This window comes from Heterocephalus glaber, unplaced genomic scaffold, assembly GCF_053883595.1.
Source record: "Heterocephalus glaber isolate CG9 unplaced genomic scaffold, H.glaber_assembly_v1.0 deba00001461, whole genome shotgun sequence".
In the NCBI taxonomy this organism is placed as follows: domain Eukaryota; kingdom Metazoa; phylum Chordata; class Mammalia; order Rodentia; family Bathyergidae; genus Heterocephalus; species Heterocephalus glaber.
In genome coordinates this window covers 24,295,583-24,318,688 of record NW_028258308.1, presented here as the reverse complement: position 1 = coordinate 24,318,688, position 23,106 = coordinate 24,295,583, and the positions used below count along the sequence as shown (strand labels likewise).

At 38.9% G+C, this 23,106-nt stretch overlaps 1 protein-coding gene across 1 annotated transcript; it reads left to right on the top strand.

Annotated features, from left to right (window-relative positions):
* The first annotated feature begins 184 nt into the window (after nt 1–184).
* On the top strand, nt 185–3,680 carry LOC101718121 (disintegrin and metalloproteinase domain-containing protein 20-like). The gene is given in 3 exon segments (XM_021264912.2): nt 185–713; nt 716–1,625; nt 1,627–3,680. Coding segments are annotated over 3 exon segments (2,193 nt in total). The 5' UTR covers nt 185–271; the 3' UTR covers nt 2,468–3,680.
* The last annotated feature ends 19,426 nt before the right edge of the window (nt 3,681–23,106 follow it).

Sequence of the window (23,106 nt, the reverse complement as noted above, 5' to 3'; positions counted from 1 at the left end):
GCCCTGCTCTTTCTCTTCCATCCTGGTCTGCTGGTAACAAAATAAGTGTCTGCCCTTGTATGCATGTATATATGTATGTATGTGTGTATGTGTTCATGCATGTATGTATGTATTATTTATTTATTTATCTTTCAATTCTGCTGCTTTGATCGATTGACTCTTCCAACAGGCAGACCATAAAAGGACAGTGCCACATGCAACCGAGTCAAAGGGGAGGAAAGACCAACAGGGCTTCTGCCCTGCCCCACTTTGCTCTCACTCATAACTCGTGATGGCTGTGGGTGAGGCCCTGGTGCACGTGAGGATCACTCTCCTGTGGCTCTGGCTGGGCATATTTCTTTTCCTTTCTGGATGGCTCCAGACTGGACACTCCCAATACTCCAGTCCCCCAGAAGTGGTGATTCCTTTAAGGGTCACTGGCACTGGTAGAGGCATGAGTGCTCGAGGCTGGCTCTCCTACAGCCTGCACTTTGGAGGTCAGAGACACATCGTCCACATGAAGGCCAAGAAGCTTTTGGTGTCCAGACAGCTCCCTGTGTTCAGTTACACTGACCAGGGTGCTCTTCTTGAGGATCATCCCTTTGTCCCAGATGACTGCTACTATCATGGGTATGTGGAAAGTGACCCAGAATCCCTGGTTGCTCTTAATACTTGTTCTGGGAGCTTTCATGGAACACTACAGATAAATGACGTTGCTTATGAAATCAAGCCCAAAAGCCTTCTGTGACATTTGAACATCTGGTTTATAAAATGACCAGTGAGGAGACACAATCCCCACCCATGAGATGTGCATTATCAGATGAAGAAATAGCACAGCAGTTGAAGCTTCAAAAGAGTGATAATTCTATTCGGATGCAAAGTGGATATCAGGGCTGGTGGACCCACAGATTGCTTATTGATCTAGGATTGGTGATAGACAATAGACAATTTGTTTTTCTAGAAAGAAATAACTCAAATGTGATAAAAGACGTTTTAAACATTCTTAATGAAATGAAACTTCTTTTAAATGAACTGGATGTTGACGGGGTTCTAACTGGACTTGATATCTGGGATCAGGATGACCTTGTGACAATAAATAATGACATGGTTCAGGTCCTGGGAGACTTTTGCAAGTGGAAGTCACAGCACTTTAATGCTCGCATAAAAAATGATATTGGACATCTCCTTTCACACCAATATTATGGTGGGTTTCTTGGCTTAGCTTATGTGGGAGTTATGTGTAATAACTATTATAACTGTGGAGTTGACAGAGTCGTTGGAAGGAATGTGAAGTCAATTGCCCATACTTTGGCCCATGAGATAGGACATAATTTGGGTATGATGCATGATGAACAAGTTCAACCATGTAAATATGAGCAGAGAGTATGTGTCATGGCTGAAGTGGACAATAATTCCAACAAATTCAGAAATTGCAGTTATGGTTTCCTCTGGTCAACCAGTAAATCATCAAGGTGTATGCATGATATACCAGTACCAGTGAACTTACTTCCATCGGGACCACTATCAGTACACTGTGGGAATGGTTTGGTGGAACAAGGAGAGGAGTGTGACTGTGGATCCTTACAATTGTGTACAGAAGATCCATGCTGTTTGACAAACTGCACTCTAATATCTGGAGCTCAATGTTGGGCTTTGTTGCAAAAATTGCACATTTATGCCACCAGGCAGTGTGTGTCGAGAAAAGAGTGGTGAATGTGATCTTCCTGAGTGGTGCAATGGAACTTCACACGAATGTCCAAAAGATGTGTATGTACAAAATGGAATGTCTTGCATGGGCAATGGCCACTGCTATGAAAAAATATGTGCCAGCCGTGATGAACAGTGTAAGCAAATTTTTGGAAAGGAATCCAGGAGTGCAAATCTGACTTGTTACAGGGAAATAAACAACCGAGGTGACTGTTTTGGTAATTGTGGCATTAGCAGAGGTTCATATGTAAGATGTAATGCCAATGACATCCTCTGTGGGAGAGTTCAGTGTGAGAATGTGACAGAAATTCCTTCTTTGAGTAATCATAGGACTTTACATTGTGTTCAGATCAGAGATAATATCTGCCGGGGTAGTGACTACCATGTTGGGATGACCATCCCTGATATTGGTGATGTGAAAGATGGCACAGAATGTGGTAACAAAACTGTGTGCATCAACAGGAGGTGTGTTCCTATGCCACTTTGGACAAGTGATTGTTCACTTGAGACCTGCAATAGGTCAGGGATCTGCAACAATAAAAATCACTGCCATTGTGATTATGGGTGGGCCCCACCTGACTGCATGATAGAAGGCTATGGAGGTAGTGTTGATAGTGGTCCGCCTCCTGTTCCACCTCCTATTCTTCCTCCCAAGAGACGCAAGAATTACTGGATTCTATTGTTTTTCATTTTCTTAATTGCTTTGCTTCTCTGCTTGTTAGGAATTTTATGGAAGAACAAAAAAGCAATTAATAAGCCAAAGCAAAATTTTGCAACTTAACCTGAACAATAGCGCAATGTTCAGTCTTCACCCCAGAAAAAACATAATGATTAAACTTCAGTTCAGACAGGAGGGTTCAAGGTTAAACTTCACTTGAAACAGAAGAGCTAAATTTTACAATTTCAGAAAATAATCCCAAATCTTAAAGGAATTTCCAATGTATTTTCCTGGCTGTAGAAATGTTATTGTATGTATCTCAAATACTTACTCACAGAAAGTTGTGGAGATCTATTATGTTCCAGGATCACAAACATTCACCATTAAATAAAGGCAATTCCTAGCATATTCCCACCTTTCATTATTTTAGGATTGTACTGGTTTGTTTTTATGGAATTCGTCTCTTTATGTTTTCTGAGCAAAGGCCAGTCGTGGATTGTGCGTGTGTGTGTGCATGTGTGACCGTATTTTAATTTGGTGTTTCTCAATTTCAAACCATCTTCCTCTTTTTACTCTACCTCACCAAGTGGAAGAGGGAGCTTACAAATAGAATTTCTTCTTTGCCAGTCTTCCCTAGTAGTTTGTGTCCATACAAGAGCTAGAAGGAAACTGGAAACCTGAGAATATGTAGTTGAAGTTCATGTCAGCCTCATCTCAGTAACAGCTTTGACCTTGGTGGCAGCAGGAGCTTTCAGTCTGATTGATGATGATGATGATGATGATGATGATGATGATGATGATGATGATGGTGATGATGATGATTCCTATTTAGTAACTCCCAGAAGCAACAGTACTGACTGCCTCAGAAATACAGCACAACTACCAAACATCTTACTCTCATAGTCCTGAATTCCATGTCTTTGAGCCCTTCACAATTTCAAACATAGAAAACAATTCTGAAATGAGTTGAATGTTGATAGTCTTTCCTCTGGAGCACTTGCTGATGCTGGATGGGAATTGAGGGTAAGTTTTGGGGAAGTCAGAGAAGAGAAAGACAGAGGGGACCCCCTGCAATCCTCTTTATTACTATACAGGATATATTGTAAATTAGACATTTAGGAGGCTTCAATTCACTGGCTTTTTTCTCAAAGACACATTTTCCAAATTTAAGGGCTTTGTGGGAGGTAGATAAAAGTTCTGAAATTCCTAAAAGGCATATTTACCTAAAATCATGTTATATGTTGGACACAAGACATAGTAAGTAGGAGCTTGTTCAACTATATACAGTTTCTCTCATTAGGACACCTACTTGATTTTGAATTTGCATTCTGCGAGGCACTGGGGAGCTAGACTGTGAGTCTTTGGATGGTAGAGATACTCTTTCAAGCCTGAGGACACATCACCATGTACACTCCTAATTGAAAGTATGCCAGGCTTGAATCTAAGCAATATAATATAAATAAGGTAGAATTAGTCCAAGATTAATTAAAATCTCACTCACCTCCCACCTGTCTCACTCTATGATTGATTTAGGTAATCAACTCTTTAGTGTACCTTTCTAACAGAGGAAATAGAGAAAAATCTCTACTATAGCCACCTGGAGATAGATTCTATGGTTGTTTTTATACAAAATTATTTGGATAAAATAGGATTTTTCTGAGAGGTAGGCAAGATGTCAGAGTAGAAATATCCTTCACATTACCATGAAACAGAAGAGTCAAGGCAACAAAAGAGAAATTTATATTCCAAGTACAGAAAGTGAGTAAAAACTCTGGGAATCAACAAAGAAGTGACTGGAAATTTAGACAGCATGGAGAATCAGAAAGGCAAAGCAGAGATAAGTGCAGTCTTAAGTGCTCTTTGGAAGGAAGAGCAAAACTAGAAGCTGCAAGCATAAGGCAAGCTGGGGAACAAAATCAAATCCACTAATAACTGCAGACCCAACATCCTAATTTGAGAAGGAATCTTTTTCTTACTAACTTTAAGTCCAGTTTGAGATTTGGTCTGAAAGTGACTCCTCCTGCATAAGAAGCTAGCTTTAGAGAAGAAATTCATTGTATCAACTCAGCAAACTCTGAGTGCTATAACCAGGAACCAGCTTGGGAAGGGTCCTATTGTTAGAGACCCAGTAGCTGTGGGTAACAGAATCCACAAAGAAATCACACTTCAGCATCCCTGGGGATTCCTATCACACTGACTGGGTAGAAAAGGTCAAGCAAGGTAACTGTCGTTGTGGGGACTAACGCTAGCCCACTGAGATATTTGAACAGCAGGGTCACAGTCTTTGACAGAGCACAGAAGATACAGAAAAGTAAGACCAGTTGTGTGGGGTGTTGTGAGGGAGTTGGGTTTGAGAATGATGAGATGGAGGGTGGCAAATTGCTGTGCTCTCCTGGACCCCTTGAACTTGGTGGCTTGATAGCTTGCCACACTTACTCTGAGGCATCTTGAATATATTTTCTGGCTTGGACCCTTGCCACACCCATGGGTCCAGCACTTGGAGTCTTCTGGGCTGAATACATAACCCTCCATCATAGCCCACCTAATGTCAGAGCCTCAGTGTGCACTGGCAGTTACCCAGACGTTGACAGTGCCAGCTGGCATGCAGACTGAGGGCTTCTGGAGTAAGGTGCACAAGTGCATAAAGAAATGTCTCCAATCCAAGCTCCTCAACAAGGAGGCACTGACTCCTTTTTCCCCTTTGTTTTTCTTTTCCATTATCTACCCTATCTTCTGTTGTTTTTGTTTAATTTCTCATTATCTTTTTCTTACTTTTACTTTTTAAAATAATATTTTAATAGAATTTTCTCTTTTCTTCCACTGTCGAATTTTCCCTTTATATTAATTTTGCTTTTATTCATTTTTAACGTTTCATTTTCTTCTATGATATTTTTTACCTTTTCTATTGTTATTAAACTTGTGTTGTTATTAAACTTGTGGTGGTGGTTCTTTTCAATAAATTGTTCCTACACTTTTGAATGTGCGGTTTTTTTAATGTTGTGGTTGTTAGTGTTGTTTGTTTTCTTTCTTCTGAGTGGAGTTGGGTAGGTGCTTTGCTGCTGAGCTACAACCCCAGCCCTATTGAGAGAAATTTCTCCTTAGTCCAGTCATGACCTAGTCCTGCTCAAACCTTGGTGAGTACATTATCTTAAGGAACAAGGGAAATAAGCCCCTAGCTTACCTGGCCCCAAGTAGGCCTCAACTAGCTGGGAATAGGGCACCAAACATTCACTGAACATTCATCCTCATAGCAACAGAAGAGAAAAAAGACACAATTAATGTGGACATGGCACCTACAATGGACCTTAGCATAGGTTGTTCCCATATCTTTGCATATTGCACATATTAGGCAAGACTGGAGAAGTAACCACAAAGGGTGGCCCCATATACTTTATTGTGTCCAACATACTAGCCTCATCTACTAGAGAGACTCTACTCTTGCAAGACCTACAGAGAAGGTTTACAAACTGTGTCAAAACCCACTAATATCAGGGAGAAGAGCCGTAGGGAACCTACACTGCAGAGTTCATTTGGAAATAAATCCAACACTACACAATAAACTGATAGCCCAGGGCACATTGTCAAGAGAAATTCCTTAAGAAGGCCCTCAAAGGTGGAAGAGATATTCATCCCAACAGATGAACAAATATCAACACAGAAATATAAGAAATATGAAAAAACAAGAAAACATGACTCCTGTAAAAGTTCATAAGCTCTCTAGTAACTGGTTCAAATATGTTGAAGTGGATGAAATGCTGGACAAAGAATTCAGAAGGATGATGTCAAAATGGTCAATGAATTCCAAGAGGATACAAACAAACAGCTGAACGAATTAAGGAAGAAAATACAAATGGATATGAAAGAGCAATTTGATAAAGACTTAGAGATTCTGAAAAATAAAATAAGCAAAAATGTTGGAGATGAAAAGCTTAAAAAGGCAAACAACTCAGTTGAAAGCCTCATCAATAGACTAGCTCAGGAGTAAGAAAGAATATCAGAATTTGAAATAAATGTTGATATATTTACAGAGGAATAAAGGAAAAAATAAATTATGAACAAAATATGCAAGACCCATGGATATCATTAACAAACCAAGACTATGAGTAATTTTTCTTAGACAAGGAGGCCAAGGTACAGGCTGCAGGTATGTACATTTTCCAAATCTTGGGAAATATATAGACATTGTGAAATAAGAGGTATTTCGAAGCCTAAACAAGCATGACCACAAAATAACTTCTCTACATCATGTGATAGTTAAAACTCCAAAAGTACAAGACAAAGAACAAATGCTGAAAGCTGCAAGAAAGAAGCTTCAAGTCAATTATAAACACATGAAGGGAGGGAAGGAAAGACTATAAAAGATGTGTTAGGTACATGCACCAACTCAACTCCCCATGATAAATGCAATTACTATGTACTGCAAACATGGACTACTACTAATAAAAATTTAAAAACCAAACCCATCAGAATAACATCAGGTTTCTCACCAGAAACTCTAAAGACCAGAAAAGTATGACATGATGTATTTTGAAACTTGAAGAAAATAAATGCCAACCTAGATTAGTACAACCATAAAAGTTATCTTTCAAAATTGAAGGAGATATAAAGGCCTTCCAAAATAAGCATAAGCTAATACAATTGATGACCATTAAACGAGCATTTCAGAAGATACTTAAATCCTGCACATGGAAAAGAAAGCAAAATAAACACAATCGTAACAGCACAGAATAGAATAAATCTCCCTAGAAGAGTAGATAAGCAAATAAAAATTAGGAAAGAATAAAACATTATTAATTCAGTAAACCATCAAATCTTTAAAATATATAAGGCAGAAAGAAATGAATATAGATTATTGGAAACATCTAGAAGAACGTAAAATAACAGGAATTAATGTACATCTTTCAGTAGTAACCCTGAATGTAAGTAATCAATTCTTCAATTAAAATATGTTCACTGGATATCTGGATTTAAAAACAAGATCCAATAATTTTCTTTCTACAAGAAGTTCACTTTAGGGCTGGGGATTTAGCTCAGTGGTTCTGCTGCCTGCCTTGTAAGTGCAAGGTTCTGAGTTTGATCCCCAGTACCAAAAAAAAAAGTTCACTTTATTGACAGAGTCATACAGACTGAAAGTAAAAGGGTAGAAAATGATGCTTTACGGAAATAGAATCCAAGAGCAAGCAGGAGTAACTAGACTCTTAACTGACAAAACAGACTTTAAGCCAGAATCCATCAGAAGAGATATAGAAGGTCACCACATATTGATAAAGAGAAAAATCCCATCAAGAAGATATAAAGATTGTAAATACACGTGTACCAAATATCAGAACATCTCATTTGGTAAAACAAACACCAATGGACATAAAGGGAGAGATGATCTCAATATAGTACAATAAGAGTGAGTGACTTCAATACCCCACTTCTACCAATAGATCATACCGACAAACCATAATCAACAAAAAAATCAGAATTAAATTATATTATAGATCAAATGGACATAAGAAACATCTACAGATTATCTTATCCCACAGATGTAGAGTTCACATTCTTTTCATTAGCTATGGAACTTTTAAAAACCTCACATTCTAGATCTTAACAAATACAAAGCAAAACTTAGCAAATATAAAAAAATTAGAATAATTTATTGCATTTTATCAGATCATAATGGAATGAAGTTAGAATTTGGTAGCAAAAGAAAATACAGAAATTATACAAACACAAGGAAGTTGACCAATACACTTTTCAATAAATACTGGGTTACTGAAGAAATTGGGGGGATTTAAAATTTTCTAGAATCAAATGGAAATGGGCCCTCATGATGGATTAAGCCATTTATCATGGGAGTGGATTAGTTATTACAGAAGTGTCTTTTTTATATGAGCAATTTCCCTCTCTCTCTCATGCCATCCTTTCTTGCCTTTCTGCCAGCCACCATGAAATGATGTACCAGGAAGGTCCTCACCACATGCAGCTCCTGAAGCTTGGAGTTCCCAGTCCCCAAAACTATGATTAAATAATTTATTTTCTCTATAAATTATTTAAAATGTTGTATTTGCTATAATGTGCAAAACACAGACAAAAAGTTGGTACCAGGAGTGGAGTTGTTGCTATAACAAATAACTTAAAATGTAGAAGTAGTTTTGGAGCTAGGTAATGGGTAAAGACTAGAAGAATTTTGGGGAGTGAGCTATAAGCACCATTAAGGTTAATTCTGGTGAGGGCTCAGAATAAGAGAAGACTAGGGAAAGTCCGGAACTTTTTAGAGAGTACTTAAATAGCCATGATTAGAATGTTCGCAGAAATAGTAAGTTACGCCATTCTGATGAGGTTTCAGGTGAAAGTGAGGAACAATATTGGAAACTAGAGGAAAGGCCACCCTTGTTATACAGTTACAAACAAGCTAAACTTTGTCCATGTCCTAGGACTTTGTAAGACAAAATATAAGAGTGACAAACTATTATATCTACAAAAGAAATATTTAAGTAGCAATGTATTCAAGAAGATGCATGGCTGGTTTTTGAAACTAACAGTAAGATGCAAAAGGGAAGAAATTACTTAATGTAGAATTTATAACGAAAAAGGAAGCAGAATTGAAAGATTTGGAAATCTCACGGGTTGACTATGAAAAGACTGAAAAAGTTTGCTTCAGGAAGAATATTAAGGGTACAGACAATCATTTAATGAAGAGATTAGTATGAATAGAAGGAATTCAGGTTCTGTTCATTCAAACAATAGGAGATAGAGCCCTGAAAGCATTTCAGAGATCTTAGAGGCTGGCCCTCCAGTCACAGGCCCAGAATATGAGTGCCTAAGAGCAAACAAGGCTTGCTACCCAGTGTCACTTAGAATGCTTGCTCCTCATATGCCAGCAAAGTCCTTCTTGGCAGCCCTGTTTGTGGCCCAACTGGCATCAAGTATGGTTTAATTCACTGCCTCAGAAGGCACAAGCAACAAATCTTGGCAGCAGGTACATAGTACTGAGTTGGCAGGCATATAGAATTTAAGAACTGTTAATTCTGTTAGAATTAAAAACTGTTAAACTGTTATAATTTAAGAACTATGGTATGTAATGTTTCCTCACAGTCTTGTGTTAGTGTCTGCACATTTGAAAAGGCTGTCCTTCTTTCAGATTACAGACTAGCTGTAAAAGATAAATGACCTTAAGCTGTGACCTCACAGCTACAAAGGCTGGTGTGTTTCTCTGGCTCTCCTTTTTCTCCACTGAGGAATTCATAGCCAAAGGATTCTCTGGGTGCTGGACTTCCAACCAGCTAATAATTAATAACTTCATATCACATTGCTCTGTTGTGTCCCCTTTGTTCCCAACATTTCCATGGCCCTGGTAATTCTCACAATCTACTTCATGAAGCCAGTTCTCTGGTCAGTGGAGACAGTAGGATCAAGTACTGTACCTTATTCAGTAAGGATTGGGGTGAAATGATAGCCCCCAAGGAGCATGGCAGTCTCGCAGCATTGCTCCTCCTCTAGTCTCTTGTGCCAGCTATCAGCTAGGTCACCAAATCTGTTGGCCAGATTAGTGTCAAATAACAAAAAGAAGTACTGATCTCTCCTGATTCTGATCCTTGAAATGTTTGAGGGAGGCACCTCTGTCCTGCTTTTAGAGAAAGATGGGCATAACTTCTTTCCATGAATATCACATTCTCTCACAGCTGACATCTGCTACCCAAATCTCCTCTCACAGGTAGAAAGCTACAAGCCTAAATCACTGGTGTCTCTGAATTTAGAATGTGAGACACTTGGTCCTTTTTTCCCTTCACTTTCAACCTTAACTGCAATACTGAGACAACAGGAAAATTTCACTTAGCGTGTTGCTTTGGCAAAGCATTAGCATCTGAAAATTCCAGGAATATGGCTGTTTTTCACAGGCACAAATCTGTGAACTTCAATGGCTAAACTTCACCTAAACGTTCGTCAAATAAAGGGCTGGAATTGCAGTTGTAGCTGAGGCAGGTGTTAGATTTGAGTAAAACAGTATTTTAATAATATGGAGTTTTAAAATATTGGTAAGTTGGAAGATTCTTGCCCCCCCCCTTTTTTTTTCTCTGAGACAGGATCTCATTATGTAGTTCAGGCTAGCCTCGAACTCACCATATGGCCCAGGCTGGCCTTGAACTCATAACAGTCCTCCTGCTTCAGCCTCTCAAGTGCTAGAATACAGGCATGTGCCACCATGCCCAGTGGTTCTTGCTCCTTGTTGCTTATTAGCAAAAAATCAAAGTCAGGATGCTAAAATTTAAAGGCAGGTAGTTGTTTATGGAAAGAGAGCATTATTGTCTGGGGATTTAGGTACTATTACTCCAGAATTCCCTTTTTCCTCTATATAGTTTTGATTTTCATCCAGTTCCATTTCAAGAACTGTGTGATTGACCTCTTACTTTCCTGTAGTTTTTGGTGAAATCACTGTTAGATGGTCTTATAGGTCCTAATTCATTAATTCTAAAAGCAATAATCATAGCCCTAAATTTCAGTGACCTAAACCGTGAGTTAAATCACAGAAGAGTGATATATTTTAACCATAAATAGATAAGAAATAAAAGGACTATCTTCCATCTTTTGGAGTTAAAGAGTAAAATATCTTAATTAATTGTTTACCACTACCACCATGCTGTGCCTGGACCAGTTGACCTCCAGAAATCAGGTTGGTTTCTATGGCACATTGGTTTAAAACAGAGTCTAGTTATTTAGATCAATAAAGAAGCTGTGAACCAATTAGAGAAAGGAATAATGGAAATTAAGCTTGATTGCACTCTATAGCAATTCTTTTTCTGATTTTGTTTTGTAAAACTATGTTAATTATAAATATTCAAAAAAATATTTAAAAGGAAATTTAAAACTTCCCTAATTTCTCATCAGGCCCAAATACTAAGAGGCTAAAGTAAATATTATTCCAGTCACCTATCTCTGTTGAAATTAAAAAGGCAGGAAAAAAGGAGGGAGGAGGGACAAAGTTTCAAAAATCAGAGATCATAGTGTACGGGTTATTTAAATATTAACAGTATTTAGTTTAATTTTACTTTAATTCAACCAAAGAAAATCATAATGAAGCCAAACCAAAGAAATTGATAAATTTGATCTTATTATTTATTGCAAAATGCTTTTTAAAAATCTGTAAAGATAAGGCAAAAAAATCTTTAAGAGATTTGACCAATATTCAACCTTACAGTAGTATGATATTCTTGAAATTTTCAGATATCTTATCTTACTTATTATTTTTATTTATTAATAGATAATTCCAGATACCTAAAGATAAATTTAGAATCTTATTGTGAAAAATGATAAAAGTAGCTCTTACATTTAAACTTTTGTATTTCCACATCCCCAAATCCTGCTTTTGGTATTTTAAAATAAATGTTTACAAATATTAATTTTTATATTGTTATGATTCATACAATTCCTATTCTATTTTATCACCATAATTTCTACATTGACTAAAATTAGTTCTATGTTCTCAGAAAGGATCCAATACTCACTACTGGGTAAGCACAGCACTGTTGTTCAAATTGGTATCTGTAAGCTTCAGTGAAAATGAATGTGCTAAACTTGCATATTTGTTTTAAATTTTTCTTTCACAGTTATGCTATAATAATATCTTAATTACCAGAGCTCAAGAAGAAAGGAACAGAGACAGCATAGTATATACATAATGCATTCAAGCCAAATGAAGGCAAATGATTTCATGGTTCACTATACAAGTCAGTTGTTAAAAAATATACAGTGGGAAAGTCTGTGTCTTCATGTGTAATAAAGACAGATGAAAAATATCTTAGCAGCAGTATCCTATCCAATATTTTACATGACATCTTAGTTTTAGCAAACTATGATCTCTTATACTGAATCAGTGTTGTTAACATGAATTTCATTGGTTTCTTTCATTTGCTTTTATTGTTTCGATAGGTGTCTTAGTTATTTTCTCATTCTTGAGACAAAACACCTAATACCTACTAGTTAAAAGAGGAAAGATTTATTTTAGCGGATTTTGGTCTTGCTTTGGTCCTATTCCTTTCTATCCTCCTATTTATTTCTTTTGGAATGGAGAAAAGTTGTTAGAGGTTTCAGTCTATAGTCAGCTGGCTCCAAGGCAGGGCAGCATGGCAGAGGCACATGGCAGAGGAGAAACAGTCCATGGCATGACAGGCAGGAGGCAGCAAGCCATCAAGAGATGTATGTACCTATGTACACCCTTCCAGGACATGCCCACAGTGGCCCACCTCTTCCCACCAGGGTTCACCTCCCAACATCACATACAACTACAAATCCATCAGTGGGCAAATCCAGTATCACACACTGATGATCCAGTCACCTCCCAAAAGCCCCACCTATGAGCACATAAGGCTTTGGGGGAACATCTAGATACAACCATAACATTCCATCCTGGACCCCCAAGAAACCTGTGCACAACACTTTATCCAAAATGCATTTAGTCTATCTATCTCTAAGAGTTGCCAAAGTCCTAATAGTTTCAGCATTGCTGAAAAGTCCAAGTCCATATTCTCCTCTTAGAATTAAGGCAAACCCTTAGTTATGATCCCCTGTATAAATGAAAAGGACTTCCAACATACAATGGCACAAAATAAACATTCCAATTCCAAAAGGTACAAATAGAGGAATAGAAAGGAATGGGACCAAAGCAAGACCAAAATCCAGCAGGACAAACCTTTAAATCTATGTCCAACATCAGGGGCAATCTGTGGCAAGATATGAACTAAAAAGGGATTGGGTGGTTCTGCCCTATGACACTGTTAGTAGTTATAGCCCTCATGGCCTCTTTCTTGGGCCAGATTTGTTAACTCCTTACCACTTTCCTCAGATAATCTACATTCCTGGCTTCTCCAACCTTCTAGGGTCTGCATTGCACCTTTGGCTCCTCACAGCTTCACACGCTGTCCCCTCAGGAGCACACTGCCTGGCCTCCCAGACCTCCTTCTGAAATCTGGGTGGAAGCCTTCTGAATGCATCTAACACCAGCACCACGTGGATGATGTCAAGTTCTGCCACTAGTTGGAGCAGTAGCCAGGCTTCCTTCTCTCTTGGCTGTATGGGTCCAGTGATTGGATGGCTGAACCCAGTCCCCAAATATATATTTATGTTTATATTTGTAAGATAGGCTTATAATGGCCACCTGGAGAATCAGGTGTGGAAGAGTGCAAAGGGGCTGTCTGCACTGGAGATCTGAACAATCCAGTCAAAAGTTGAAGGCCTGGAGCTCACTGCAGAGGCAGTCTCATGTAAGTCCAAATCAGGAACCCAAAGGGTCTGTGGTGGAAGGCTGCAGGGCCTGTGCTGCAAGGCTGAAGAGTCTGTGATAGGAGACAGACATTTAAGGCTTAGGTAAAGACTGGGCGTGCCTCAGAAGAAACAGAAGCAAGCCTTCCTCCTTCTTTTCCTTTTTTATTCCATTCAGGCTACAAACCTATTGGTTGGTGCCAGTCACACCTAGGGTGGGTCTTCCATCTTCAGTAAATCCATTCAGTCATACCCAGAACTATTCTAAGCCAATCAGCTGGGCTCTTCTTACTGAAGTTGACACAATAGTCAACTATCATAGTAGGTTTTACAGTTTTCTAAGAGGTATAAACAAGAGTTAATTTCATGTTTATAAAGTTCTAAAATAAAAAATTGGCTAAATGTAGCAGGTAATAGCAGTGAGCTTTTGTTTCAGTAGTGCACATAGTACTGACTTCCAACCTCAATACCTGCAATTGAGGGCTTTTTCTTGCCACCAAAACCTGCTGTGTCTGGCACATGGCAGGTCAGATGTGTTGAACAATTAACACTGGAAGTGGCTCTCAAACTTTGACTGACAGGAGCTGAAGTGTAAATACCTCAACTCTCCTTGCTTGTGGGTGAAATACTAAGACACAAATTTACACTGCTTACTGAATTTCTTTGGCTGACTTTAAGGTCCAATTGTTGGACGCAGAGCACTTATGTGGTGGACATAAAGTGAGAGCATAACCAACTTTTAAAGTCAGAGTGCATAAAGACTTGATGATAAATGAAGTCTGAAGTCCTGACCCAAGTATCTTTAACAGTAGATCCAGCAAATCTATGGCCCTATCAAGTAGAAATTTCTCTCTAACCAAAATGCATAATTGAAATTGCTGTACCTACAATTGGCAAAACTGAACTGTAGTCCCTGGCCTGTGTAGTGAAGAAGAATAAATTGAAGCTCACTAAAATGCTCCCGATGACTATGAAGATAAATCAAGGGCAATATCATATTGAGCAGAATGGTAGGAAGCAGGAACTGAGGTCATGTCCCATTCTAATTGAATTTACAAGTTGGGCTGCTATAGTGTCCATGTCCAAAATCATAGGTCAGGAAACTACTTAGGGGATGTGTGCTTCTTGTTCTCTCAACTTTTAGCTATGCTGGGCCAGAGGAGAAGAACCCTTCTAGAAAGGGATAGCATAAGGCTTCCACTAAATCTAAAGTTATATCTTCTCACTTCTCATTTTCAGCTCCTTATTCCAGTTAGCCAACAAGAAAAACTAAGTCCTGACTTATGTGAGGGTACAAGGCTGGTCTTCCTGTCAAAGGCAGGGGAGACTATGTCTTGCGACCATTTCTTGGTGACTTTCTCTGTTAGTTAGGCATGCTTTCCCATTGCTGCTTTCCTGTTGCTATAGTTTGGATCTGGAATGTTCCCCAAAGGCCCACACGTAAAGACTTGATCCTGATCTATAAGGCTATTGGCAAGTGGTAGAAACTGAAAGGGCCAAGGGGGATGTTTAGCGGGCATGTGCCTAAGGAGCATATTGGGATGTTGGCCCCTGCCTCCTCTATCTTTTCTTTCTGGCCATGATGTGTCTTTCTGCCACCATGTGCTTCCATTTATGATACTCTAGCTCACCACAGGACCAAAAGCAGTGGGTCAATTGATCACAGGACAGAATTTACAAAATTGTGAGCCAAAGAAAACTTTTTCTCCATGTATTTTGATTATCTCAGGCATTTGTTGTAGTGATGGGAAGCTAAGATGCCCATGGGTTGCAAGGGGCCGTCTCACTCCCCAGAAGCCCTCAACCAAAGCTGATGGAATTTGACATGTAAATATTGCATTTTCCTCACCCCTCAGTGAGACAATTCTGAAGCACTTAATCCACACTGTATTTCAGAGCCTCCAAGAAAGGTTAAGTCCCAGGTGTCCATGCAATGCTATTATTGATAATAGTTATTCCCTACTTCATTACTGCTCTGAAATACATTTCTGGCATTCAGATCCTTTTCAGTGTCCCTGGCAGGTCCCAAACAAAGGCAAGTCCCTTGAAAATTGTTTTTCTTTTTAAAAACATATTGACAATTGGGGGTTTTTTTGGAATAAATTCTTTTATTGGTACATTGTAGGTATACAACACAATGACATTTCTCGTTGGGAATTGTACCTTTATATAATGCATCTTGGTTCTTATTTTTTCCCCATTCCTAGCCCTCCCTTCACGCCCTCCACCCTTCCCTATTTACAAAGACTTTATTTCCATTTTTTCCATTTCTCAGCATTTTTTTCTTTCCCTTCTTTCCTTTCCCCTGCCCCTCCCACTACCCCTACCCCTTTGGACCTTTTCTTCCTATTTTACATTATTGATTACTCATTCTAATCATTGGTACATTTTAGGTATACAATATAATGACATTCATCATTGGAAATTTGCACCTTTACATAGTCTCTCTTGGTTCTTATTTTTCACCCTTGCCCAGCCCTCCCTTCAACCCCTCCAGTCCTCCCTATTTACAAAGATTTTGTTCCTATTTTTCCATTTTCTCTTATTAATCCCATTCCCTTCTATCTTTTCCCCTAGCCCTCCCACTTCCCTCCCCTTTGCCCCTTTTCTTCCTATTTCACATGACCTATTATACATTTAGTCCTTATTTACACTTTCAGTTTCTCACACCAAAGAAACTATTCGGTATTTATTCATGTGTGTCCTATTTATTTCACTTAAGAGTATTGCCTCAATGTGCATCCACTTAGCTATAAATGTCTCTAATTTCTCATTTTTTATGACTGAGTAGTACTCCATTTTATGAAAAAACCACATTTTCTTGATCCAGTCTCCAGCTGATGGGCACTGGGGCTGTTTCCAAGTTTTAGCTATTACAAACTGTGCTGCTATGAACATGGGCACACATATATCACTGTGGTATGATTCTTTTAATTCTTTGGGGAAGATCCCCAGCAGTGGAATAGCGGGGTCAAATGGGACTTCCAGTCCTAGTTCTTTGAGGTATCTCCATACTGATTTCCACAGTGGTTGCACCAGTCTACACTCTCACCAGCAGTGGAGAAGGGTTCCTCTTTCCCCACAGTCCCACCAGCATTAGTTATTGGTTGATTTCATGATAGCAGCCATTCTTTCTGGAGTGAAGTGGAATCTCAGTGTTGTTTTCATTTGCATCTCTCGAATGACCAGTGATGTTGAACATTTTTTCATGTATTTATTTGCTATTAATACTTCTTTGTCTGAGAAATGTCTGTTCATTTCAGATGCCCATTTTCAGATTGGGTCTTTAAATTTGGGAAGTCTGATCTTTTTAAGCTCTTTATAGATTTGAGATAGTAGACCTTTGTCTGAGGAAGAGCAGGTGAAGATTTTTTCCCACATTGTGGGTTGTCTCTTCACACTGCTGGTGGTTTCTCTTGCTGTGCAGAAGCTTTTTAATAAGAAGAGATACCACTTGTTGATTGTTTGTGATAGTTCATGGGCAACTGAGGTTTTCTTCATAAAATCTTTTCCTACACTGATGTCTTCAAGGGTTCTACCTAACCTCTGTCCCAACTGGTTCAGAGTTTCTATTTTAATATTTAGATCTTTAATCCATTTTGATTTTAGTTTAGTGCATGGTGAGAGAAATAGGTCTAGTTTTAATCTTTGGCAAGTTGAAGCCCAATTTTTCCAGCACCATTTATTAAAGAGGCTATCTTTCCTCCAGTGAGGGTGTTTGGCTCGTTTGTCAAAGATGAAATGGCTGAGTGTGTCTCGGGTTGTCTCTGCATCTTCTAATCTGTTCCACTGGTCCTCAGGTCTGTTTCTTTGCCAGTACCATGCTGTTTTTATCACAGTAGCTTTGTAGTAGAGTTGCAGGTTGGGGATTGTGATACCCCCTGCCATGTCTCTGTTACCTAGAATTGCTTTTGCTATTCTGGGTCTCTTCTTGCTCCAAATGAATTTTTGGATTGTTTTCTCAAGGTCCATAAAGTATGCTCCTGGGATCTCAATTGGAATTGCATTAAATCTATATAGCAGTTTTGGAAGTATGGCCATTTTCACTATATTAATCTTTCCTACCCAGGAGCAGGGGATATCTGTCCATTTTCTGATATCATCTTCAATCTCTCTTTTCAGAGTGCCATAGTTCAGAGAGAAGAGGTCTTTGATTTCTTTCGTTAGGATGATTCCTAGGTATTTCAGTTTTTTTGGATGCTATTGTGAAAGGAATTGTTTGCCTATTTCTGTCTCAGTGAGTCTGTTGTTTGTGTAGAGGAAAGCTGTTGAGTTTTGTGTGTTGACCTTGTATCCAGCTACTTGACTGAATTTGGTTATTAAGTCTAGAAGACTTTTGGTGGAGTTCTTGGGGTCTTCTATATAGAGTATCATGTCATCTGCACATAATGACAATTTGACTTCTTCATTTCCTATCTTCATTCCTTTTCTTTCTCTCATTTAATTGCTGTGGCTAGTGTTTCCAAGATTATATTGTACAGGAGTGGTGATAGTGGACATCCTTGTCTTGTTCCTGATATTAATGTGAAGGATTCCAGTTTTTGACCATTTAGTATGATATTGGCTGTTGGTTTTTCATAGATGGCTTCTATCAGTTTGAGGTAGAGACCATCTATTCCAATTTTTTGTAGGGTTTTTATCATAAATGCATGTTGGATTTTGTCAAATGCTTTTTCTGCATCTATGGAGATAATCATATGGTTTTTGTCCTTGGCTCTATTGATATAGTGTGTTACATTGATTGATTTGCGTATATTGAACCATCCCTGCACCCCTGGGATGAATCCCACTGGATCAGGGTATATGATCTTCTTGATGATCTTGTGCATTCTGTTTGCCATTATCTTATTAAGGATTTTTGCACCTATGTTCATTAGTGAGATTGGCCTGTAGTTCTCTTTTTCAGTTGGGTCTTTCTGTGCTTTGGGGATCAAGGTGATGCTTGCTTCCAGGAATGAATTTGGGAGTACTGCTTTCCTTTAAATTTCATTGAAGAGTTTAAACAGTAGTGGCAGCAGTTCCTCTCTAAATGTCTTGTAGAATTCAGCAGTGAACCCATCAGGGCTTGGGCTTTTCTTAGTTGATAAATTTTTAATTACATTTTCAATTTCATTGGTTGATATTGGGCTGTTAAGAATTTTTAGGTCTTCTTCATTCAACTTCGGTAATTCATATGTATCTAGGAATCTGTCCATTTCTTCTGTGTTGTCCATCTTATTGGCGTATAGGTTCTGGAAGTAGGTATTGATGATCCTCTGGATTTCTGCTGGGTCTGTTGTCATTTCACCCTTTTCATTCCTAATTGCATGGATTTGGGCCTTTTCTTTCCTTTTTCTGACAAGGTTGGCTAAAGGTTTGTCAATTTTGTTGATTCTTTCAAAGAACCAACTGTTGGCTTCATTGATTTTTTTGTATCATTCTCTTTGTCTCCATTGCATTGATTTCTCCTCTGATCTTTATCATTTCCTCCCTTGTATGAGCTTTGGGGTTGTCCTGTTCTTCTTTTTCTAGAAGCTTGAGGTTCAGCATCAGCTTGTTTAATTGGGCTCGTTCTGTTTTCCTAATATGCATATTCACTGGTATGAATTTCCCTCATAAGACTGCTTTCATTGTGTCCCATAGATTCCGATATGTTGTACTGTCATTGTCATTTAATTGAAGGAACTGTCTGATTTCTTCTTTAATTTCCTCTGTGACCCATTGGTTATTCAGAAGTGTGTTGTTCAATTTCCACGTGTTTATGAAATTTTTGTGGTTTCTTTTGCTATTGATCAATTTCATCACACTATGGTCTGATAATATACAGAGGATAACTTCAGTTCCTTTGCACTTATTTAAATATGGTCTATGAGTGAGTATGTGGTCTATTTTGGAGAACAACCTGTGTACAGCTGAAAAGAATGTGTACTCTGATTTTGTGGGGTGGAAGACTCTGTAAACATCTGTTAAGTTCATTTGTTCAAGAGTTTGATTGAGTTCTAGTATTTCATTACTTATTTTTTGTCTAGTTGATCTATCTATTTGTAACAGTGGGGTATTGAGGTCCCCCACTACAATTGTATTAGTGCATATATGACTTTTCATGTCTGTTAGTATTTGTTTTATATAGTTGGGTACACTAGTGTTTGGTGCATAGATATTTATGATTGTCATCTCTTCCTGTTGGATTGTTCCCTTTACAAGCACGTAGTGTCCTTCTTCATCTCTCTTAATCAGTGTTGGTTTGAAATCTACTTGATCTGCCAAGAGGATAGCTACTCCTGCTTTTTTGGGGGTTCCTGTCGCATGCAGTATTGTTTTCCACCCTTTCACTTTCAGTCTATGAGTTTCCTTTTGAATTAAGTGTGTTTCTTGTATGCAGCATATTGTTGGATTTTGCTTCTTGACCCATTCTGCCAGTCTATTTCTTTTGATTGGTGAATTGAGACCATTAACATTGATGGTTATGGCTGAAATGTATTGACTTGTCATTGCCATGACTTTTTCTTTTTGTTGGGTTCTCCCCCCCTACATTTAATTTCTTGTCATGCCAGATGGGTTCATTCTGCTTTGCTTCCTGGGGTTGTGATCCTCAATGTCTGTTCCTAGGATATTGTGTAAAATTCTTTGGAGTGCTGGTTTGGTATTCACAAAGTTCCTAAGGTGTTCTTTGTCATGAAAGTATCTTATTTCTCCATCCATTTTGAAAGATAGTTTTTCAGGGTACATCAATCTGGGTTGGAGGCTGTTTTCTTTTAGGGCTTGGAATATGTCACTCCAAGCTCTTCTTGCCTTGATGGTTTGTGTTGAGAAGTCTGCTGTGATTCTGTTGGGCTTTCCTTTGTATATGATTTGTTTCTTTTCTCTGACTGCTTGGAGAACTTTGTTCTTCTGTTGTGTTTCTGGAATCTTAACAATTATATGCCTATGTGTAGATTTTTTTTGATCAAGGCTATTTGGAGTCCTATATGCCTCACTTATCTGTATGTCAAGCTCTTTTCCCATGCTTGGGAAGTTTTCTGCCATTATTTCTGTGAAGAGATTTTTTATGTCATCTGCACTCTCTCCTGTTTCTTCATTGAGCCCAATCAGTCTTATGTTATTCTTCTTTGCATCATCTAGCAGCTGCTGGATTGATTTCTCCTGTTCCCTTATAATTTTGAAGCCATTTTTCTTTTCCTGGTCACTAATTGCAATCTTATCTTCTATATCTGAAATTCTGTCCTCACATTGGCTCACTCTGCTGTGTGGACTTTCAATGGAGTTTTTCATGTCCTGGTAATCTATTTGCATCTGTTTTATGGATTCCATTTGTTTCTTATGTTGGGATTCCATCATGTTCCTCAGCTCCTCTCCAGATTTATTAATCATGTCTTGGACTAGGGGCACAATTTCTCCTGTTATCTGAGAAATTATTTCTGATTTCCTTTTTTCCAGATCCCCTTTTGTTGCCAGTTCAGTGGGTCCAGGTGGTTGAGTATCAGAGTGTTCCATCTCATTTCCCTTTGGGGTTGCTGTAGGTAATCTGGAAGTCTGGTTTTGAGACTTATTTATGTGTTTTCTCATTTCAACTGGGGTGGGGGGCTGTCAGCGCCTGCATGAATTACCTCCTCTGAGCTGAGTGAGGTGGGACAGGGGCCAGGAGCAGCGGTAGGGATGGTGACCCAAAAGCCCTTTCCTGTGGGCTGGAAGCAGCCGGAGGGATGGTGGCCGGGAAGCCCCTTCCTCTGGACTAGGAGCAGTGGGACGACGGCTCAGAAGCCCCTACCTCTGGGCCGGGAACAGTGGGACTCAGTACCTTGGTCTGGTGGTCTGGTGTCCTCTGCGTCTTTGTAGTGCGGAATCAGGTGGCTGTCTGTCTGCAGCAGGGTGATTCGGTGTCTTTAGCGTGACTCAGGACCTGAATAGGGCGTGCACAGACCTGCCTGTCTGCGACAATTGTTTTTCAGACACTGTTGTAGTGGTGATCATTCACCACAGGAACTTCAATAACCCTGGCTGTTATAATTGCTTATATTTTCATAGTCATGAACCAAAGATATAACAAAATCCTATTTTGCATTCTTTGAGAAGCCAGAAAAGTGTACATTCAGGTTAAAAATGCATTTCAAATACTTATTTACAAATACATATATCTTTGCTCATTTGGCATTAATATAAAAATACTTGAGACTGAGGACTTTATAAGAAAAAGATGTTTATGTTGCATGATTCTGGTGGCTGAGAAGATCAAATAGCATGATTCAAGCAGCTGACAAGGGCCCCCTAGCTGTGTCACACAGAGTGGATAAGTCAGCTCAAGTGGAAGGAGCACATGTGTGAGGAGAAGCAAGAGAATGAACTAAAAACTCACTTCAGAAGAACCTGTCTCATTAATACTAATCTAGTCCCAGGAGGGCTAGAATACCAGTGTGATAACATAGCGTTAATCCCTTCTGAGGGTGCTGGTCCCACCTCTGAGGGTGCTGCTCCCATTAGCCCCCACCTCTTGAAGAGTCTACCACCTCTCAACATCTTTACATTGGGGACCAAGCTTCTAGCACACAAATATGGTGGAGGAAAAACCATAAGAACATGCATACAGTGACTATTAATCATGATTTGTCAACTCCATTGGGCTAAGAAATGTCTGGTGGGTTAGGAAAGCAGGTTTCTGGGTGCGTCTAGGTAGATCATGGAGGTGTGACCTTGGGAAGTATATATGGTCCCTAGCTGTTCTCATCTGGCTCTGTTCCCCTACTCTGTTTCCTGGCCACCATGAACTAAGCAGCTTTGCTTCATCACATTCTTCTGCCATGACATTCCTGCCTTGGAAGAAGATGATCATGGAATTAATTCTTCAAAACTGTGAGTGAAGTTAAATCTTTCCTTCTTTAAGCTGTGAGTGTTGGGTATTTATGTCTCAGTTAAAAGAAAGCTAACACACATTCACATAGGCGCTTTCAATGTGGGTCCTTACATGGACAAATTTCTGTTTTTTGAGACTCTTACCTATGCAGAACAGCTTATTTAACCTTTGGATCCTCAATAAGCCTGTTTGTAAGGCTGTGTTGTATGTTGCTAACCAAAAAGGTGCCTTTCAAACTGTAGTCCACCTCAGTGGTACCTGCTATGGTTAAGTAGGAAATAGCCAGACCTTATGATTGTGCAACGTGCATCTGAAAAATGGATGTCCAATTCCTTTGATGTTACTGCCAAACTTTATTGAACATAAAATGATGTGAAATAGCTTATCAAACTGAAGCTAACCCCTGATGCACACACATGTTCACACATACACAAAGGAAATGCTCAATTATAGATGTTGAAGCTACTTTTACTCAATGCAGTTTGCCTTGCCCCAAGTTGCTTTATCTAACACTGGAATATACTCATTGAGTTATATTTTAAACCAGTATTCTCTATGATTCTATATGCACCTCCAAGTCTAAGCACTTTGGAACTAGATAAAGGGGCACTGTCAAATTCAATTTAGTCAAGATTATCTCTCTAACAGTACTTCAAAGATTTTATTCACATAATTCATACAGAAGGATTAG